The sequence below is a fragment of the Hemitrygon akajei genome, unplaced genomic scaffold (assembly GCF_048418815.1).
Source record: "Hemitrygon akajei unplaced genomic scaffold, sHemAka1.3 Scf000126, whole genome shotgun sequence".
Taxonomy (NCBI): Eukaryota; Metazoa; Chordata; class Chondrichthyes; order Myliobatiformes; family Dasyatidae; genus Hemitrygon; species Hemitrygon akajei.
The window spans coordinates 5677-12125 of record NW_027332012.1 but is presented as its reverse complement, the minus strand read 5'-3'; the positions used below and the strand labels follow the sequence as shown (position 1 = coordinate 12125).

Sequence of the window (6449 nt, the reverse complement as noted above, 5' to 3'; positions counted from 1 at the left end):
TTATTGTAGTAGTGAACCACCCCAGGGGGCAGATGGCTTCTACTTTCAGCGCAGGACTTCAATCGTATTCCTGAAGAAGGTCCTTCCGACCGCAGGGATGGGGCCTTTGGAGATTCAGCTGACGTTTTTGTCGCTCTAGGTTTTTAAGAGATGGGGTTTCAAGCGATATGGCCAACCCTCCTCCGCTCGTAGCTGGGCTTAGACAGTCCATGGCGCGTTTTCTTATCTATTGTCCGTTTAAAGTGTTTTTGATCCCACATTCAACATAGAAATGGCCAGAATTTCCACTGAACACATCCAGTAAAACCATGTTCATTCCCCGAGACTGCAGCGCGTGTAGTGGACAATCGTGGTACTGCAGGGGATCAGCAGCTCCCGAAAGTGAAAGCATTCTGAATCAGGAAGTGCTGGGAGTTAACATGGCTTCGAAAGGACCGACCGAGAGTTGGACCGAGGAGGTAATTTGTCCCGTCTGCCTGGATTTCTTCACCGATCCTGTGTCACTGGAGTGTGGACACAACTTCTGTCGCTCTTGTATCACACAGTATTCGGAAAGGGAGGAGAGAAACTCCTGCCCGGAATGTAGAGAGGTGTTTGCTGACCGCACCCTCAGGGTGAATCGGGCCTTAGCAAATCTGACTGAAAAAGTTCGAAATTTACACCTGAATCCGAAAGGGAAGGAAAGTAAACGTCACTGTGAGGAACATGAGGAAGAACTGAAGCTGTTTTGTGAAACGGACAAGACACTGATCTGTCTGGTCTGTAGAGACGCGCAGGAACACAGAGAGCACCGCTTCATGCCGATTAAAGAAGCTGTTAAAATCTACATGGTAAAAACTAACGTTAATTTAATACTTAACACATTTCCTTTGTCCTACATGCCATCACACGACCCTACATAACTAACACTTCATTCTTTGCAACTTCCGCCGTCTCCAACGGGATTCTAGCATCTCTCCGTCCCACAGCCCACCCCCGCACCCCACAACTCTCCACTCTGTATACGGATCGCGCTCCACGTACTGTATCGTCCTGATCCACTCGCTCCTCCCCACTGATCTCCCTCCTGGCACTGACACCTGCAAGCGGGACAAGTGCTACACCTGACTCCTAACCTCCTCCATCGTCACCATTCAGGGCCGCAAACAGCCCAGTTCCTCCCGTGTCTTCCATGGTTGATTGTCCTCTCCTATTAGATTCCTTCTTCTCCAGCTCTTTGCCTCTTCCACCTGTCCCCTCCTAGCTTCTCACTTCATCACCCTCCCCCACGTTCCCCCTCACGTTGTCTCACCCGTCACCTGTCAGCTGGTTCTCATCCCCAACCTTTTTATTCTGGCTTCTGTCCCATTCCTTCCCAGTCCTGATGAAGGGTCTCATCCCAAAACACCGTCTGTTTATTTCCCCGGAAGAGATGCTGCCTGACTCACTGAGTTCCTCCGACATTTTGTGTGATAATCGGGTTTGATCGCCTGTTTCTTTTGATGCATCTTAGTTTCTATTTCCTTCGCTCTCTGACTTCCAGGATCAGCTAAAATCTTCCATAGACTCTCTCACAAAAAAGAAATCAGACTTCCAGGAAAAGGAACAGCAACAGAAAGAGAAGATTTCCGGAGTTCAGGTGAGGCTTCCTGAGCGGAATTTCTGATAATACTGTCGAGTTTTGCTCCATTTAATGCAGAACAGCCGAGTATCGCAGCTCCAGTGACCTGGGTTCGATCCTGACCTCTGGTGCTGTCTGTGTGGAGTTCGCATGTTCTCCCTGTGAGCAGACACATCCCAAGGACATGCTGGATGAATGGTTAATTACAATTAACCCTGTGAAGGTGGGGGAGGGTGTATGTGAATCAGGTGGGAGTTAATGGGTCATTGAGGGAGAATAGGTTTCAGGGAAGCGTGAGAAAATGGGGTTGATGGGAATGTCTCAGGAGTAGTATGGACCTGAATGGACCGAATGGTCACTTTTATGTCATAAGAAAATACAACACAGCAATGCAGTAAACTAATCTTCACCTTTCATTGGACAGAAACAGTCACACAGCGTTCAGTCCCACATCACATCCCAGTTTGCTGAACTGCGCTGGATTATCACTGAGAAAGAGCAGAGCTTACTCAGGGATCTCAGGGAAGAAGAGAAGAGGATTCTTAATACAATGGAGAAAAATCTTATTAAGATTCAAGAGAATATAAGGATTATTCAGGAGGAAATCTTGAAGTTAAAGGAGCAGATGGATCAAAAAGATGGTGTGATATTTCTCAAGGTGAGTGATTAAATTTTAATTTGTTTCTGTCAAATTGAACTAAATGGACAGTGGTATATTTGAAATAAACACAGCACAGCGGCCAATTCTGCCAAATCAATTGACGCTGCTGGTGTCCTCACACAGAGTGTTCTCCTTGCATGATGCACCTCCAATCACTCCGCGAATGACATTCGGAGACAGATATTCGATCATTTATCAGCAACATACAATCTTTACGCAATTAATTTTCAGCATAATTAATCGTAAACTAAACTGCAATGAATCTGTCAACGATGTGGACAGTAAGTCCAAGTCTAATCAGATTTGTGTTTTTTATTTATTTCAGGAGGAAGCTCATCAGAACAGGAGGTAGGACATGCTCTTTACTGAAACCCTGCACAGATTTGTAAAGTAGTTCAAAAATTCCAGTTTATCACCAGCAGTTTAATATTTACAGGATTAATGACCATGTCCAGGAATTGTCAGTGACAGATGAGGCCCTGCCGGTTGGAAAATTTGTTCACCCCTATTTGTTGAACACAGTGCTGAGAGAAAAACTTGATACCATTAAGCGAGGTAACATTTACAAAGATTCATTTTTCCTTGTTCATGAAACACAATTATGTTATAAGTTGAAGCAAGGATTGGCTGTGATAATGGACTGAAGGGAAACTGAAGTTTATTCCACATCAACCCCGCAGACTGAGAGGCATCACTGTCACATGGTCAGCTGGAGATGTCAGACCCCTGAACACACCAGCACAGGGTCACAATACAACCAATACATGGGACTGTCAGATGAACCACTGTGTCCTGATCCCAGGCATACTGAACTAACACACCAGGACATGAATTTGAATCCTACCACAGATGCTGGGAATTTAATACTGACTAAAAACGGGTATCAGTGCGGTGACGGGGATTGTCAGGAAAATACACAAGTCCTGCGTGCCCTGTGAGTACAGACTCTGACTGACGTAGGAATTCCCTCTTCTGGATCAGCATCTCTCACTATTATTAGAGGGAGCAGAGGGGAGCGGTAGTGATCGGGGGCTCAATCATTCGGGGAACAGACAGGAGAATCTATGGACAAGAATCAGACACCGGAATGCTATGTTGTCTCCTAGGTGCCAAGGTCAGGGACGTCTCGGATCGTGTCTGCAGCATTTTGGAGAGGGAGGGTCAAGAGCCAGCTATCATCTTGCAACTGGGGACCAATTACATAGGAAGTAAAAACAAAGAGGTCCTGAAAATAGAATCTGGTGAGCTTGGTAGAAAGTTCAGAAACAGCACCCCCAGGGTTGTAATTTCTGGATTGCTGCCTGTGCCACGTGCTGGTGCGGGTAGAAACAGGATAATTTGACAGATAGAACATGGCTGAGAAGATGGTACAGGGGGCAGGGCCTCAGGTTCTTGGATCATTGGGATCTCTTCTGGTGGAGGAGTGACCTGCTCAAAAGGGATGGGTCGCACCTCGACCCGAGGGAGAACAATATTCTCACAGAGACAGAGGGTTCATAGAGCTGTTGGGGAGGGTTTAAACTAATTTGATGGTGGGGGGGTTGGAACTGGAGTGAAGGGATAGGACTGATGGTAAAAATGCAAAGATAGCATGCAGTCAGACTGCCAGATAGAGCGGACAGATGCGAGGAGAAAATTGCAGCCAGCAGGATGAGTATCAGTGCATTAGGGATGCAGAATTAAAAAGGGTAGCAGATACAGTACAGAAATTGTTATATCTCAATGCATGGAGTATGAGAAATAAGGTGGATGATCTTGTTGCACTATTACAGATTGTCAGGTGTGATGTTGTGGCCATCACGGAATCGTGGCTGAAGGATGGTTGTAGTTGGGAGCTGAATGTCCAAGGTTACACAATGTATCAGAGGAAGGAAGGAAGGCCGATGGGATGGTGTGGCTCTGCTGGTAAATCAGCAGCTAGATGTGACATTAAGCTAGGATTGGAAGATGTTGAATCTTGTGGGTTGAGGTAAGGAACTGCAAAAGTAAAAATGACACTGACACCAGTCATATACAGGCCTCCCAACAGTCAGTGGGTTGAAGCCCACAGATTACAACTGGAAATAGAAAAGGCTGATAAAAAGGACAATGTTATGATAATCATGGGAGATTTCAACATGCAGGGCAATTGGGAAAGGATCTCAAGAGAGTGAGTTTTACAGGTTGGTAAAGGATCTCAAGAGAGTGAGTTTGTTGAATGCAATGTGATGGCTTTCTAGAGCAGTTTGTCGTTGAGCCTACTCGGGGAACAGCTCTACTGGATTGGGTGTTATGTATTGAACCAGAGATAAGCAGTTAAAAGAAACCTTAGGAAGCAGTGCACATATCATGACTGAGTTCAACTTGAAATTTGATGAGGAGAAAGTAAAGTCTGACATTGTAGTATTTCAGAGGAGTAAAAGAAATTACAGTGGTCTGAGAGAGGAGTTGGCCAAAGCAAATTGGAAGGAGATGCTGGCAGGGATGAGAGCAGAGCAGAAATGGTGTCAGTTTCTGGGAAAATGAGAAAGGTGAAGGAGAGATGTATTCAAAAAATAAATAAATACTCAAATGGCAAAATAGTACAACCGTGGCTGACAAGGGAAGACAAGTTAATGTAAAGGCAAAAGAGAGGGAATACAACTAAACAAAAATTAGTAGGAAGACAGAGGATTGGGAAGCTTTTAAATACCTACAGAAAGGAACTAAAAGAATGTTTGGGAGGGGGAAAATAAACAAGAAATTGATTTGAATTGAATTGATTTTATTACTTACATCCTTCGTATAGATGAGGAGTAAAAATCTTTACGTTATATCTCCATCTAACTGAAATGTGCAATTTATAGTAATTTATGATGAATAATATGTACAACAGGCTGATTATTATAACATAGAAATACAGTCGTGTCCACATGAGTTAATCAGTCTGATGGCCTGGCTGAAGAAGCTGTCCCGGAGCCTGTTGGTTCTGGCTTTTATGCTGTGGTACCGTATCCCGGATGGTAGCAACTGGTACAGTTTGTGGTTGGGGTGACTCTGGTCTCCAATGATCCTTCAGGCCCTTTTTACACACCTGTCTTTGTAAAACAAGTTGGCAAACAATATCAAATTGTTTTTCAAGTATTGTAAAAAAATAAAACAGAGATGAGAGTGGATATAGGACCGCTAGAAAATGAGGCCGGATATATAATAACACAGGATAAAGAGATGGCAGATAAACCAAATATTTTGCACCAGTCTTCACCGTGGAAGACACTAGCTCTGTGCCCGGTGTTGAAGAGTGCGAGGGGAGAGAAGTGAGTGCAGTTACTGTTACAAGGGAGAAGGTGCTCAAAAAGCTGAAAGACCTAAAGGTACATAAGTCACCCAGACCAGATGAACTGCACCCTAGTGTTCTGAAAGTGGTCGCAGTAGAAATTATGGAGGCATTTCAAATGATCTTTCAAAAATCACTGGACCTGGCATGGTGCCAGAGGACTGGAAAATGGCAAATGTCACTTAACTCTTTAAGTAAGCAGGAAGGCAGCAGAAAGGAAATTATTGACCAGTTAGCCTCACCTCTGTGGTTGGGAAGAAATTGGAGTCAATTGTTAAGTATGAGGTTATGGAATACTTGGTGACACTGGACAAGATAGGACAAGTCAGCATGGCTTCGTTCAGGGAATATCCTGCCTGACAAACCTGTTGGGATTCTTTGAGGAGATTAGAAGCAGGATAGATAAAGGGGATGCAGTGGATGTTGTATATTTGGAATCTCGGAAGGACTTTGACAAGGTGTCACACATGAAGGTAGTACCCAGGTTAAGAGGCCATGGTATTACAGAAAAGTTGCAGGTATGGTTAGAACATTGGCTGATTGGTAGGAAACAGAAAATGAGAGTAAAGGGATCCTTTTCTGGTTGGCTGCCAATGACTCGTGTTTCACAGGGGTCAGTGTTAGGCCATCTTCATTTTATGCTGTATATCAAGATTTAGCTGATAGAATAGACCATAAGATATAGGAGCAGAAGTGGGCCATTCGGCCCATCGAGTCTGTTCCACCATTCAGTGATGGGCAGATCCAATTCTTCCAGTCATCCCCACTCCCCTGCTTTCACACAATACCCTTTGATGCCCTGGCTAATCAAGAACCTATCTATCTCTGCCTTAAATATGACTTGGCCTTAGCAGCCACTTGTGGCAACAAATTCCACAGATTTTCCACACACT

At 44.5% G+C, this 6449-nt stretch overlaps 1 protein-coding gene across 1 annotated transcript; it reads left to right on the top strand.

Moving 5' to 3' along the window:
* Positions 1–523: 523 nt before the first annotated feature.
* Positions 524–2258, top strand: LOC140723690 (nuclear factor 7, ovary-like; the record flags this gene model as incomplete). Its single annotated transcript, XM_073038249.1, has 3 exons — positions 524–830; positions 1523–1618; positions 2025–2258. Coding segments are annotated over exons 1-3 (363 nt in total), but the record flags the coding sequence as incomplete, so codon positions are not given.
* Between the last annotated feature and the right edge of the window lie 4191 nt (positions 2259–6449).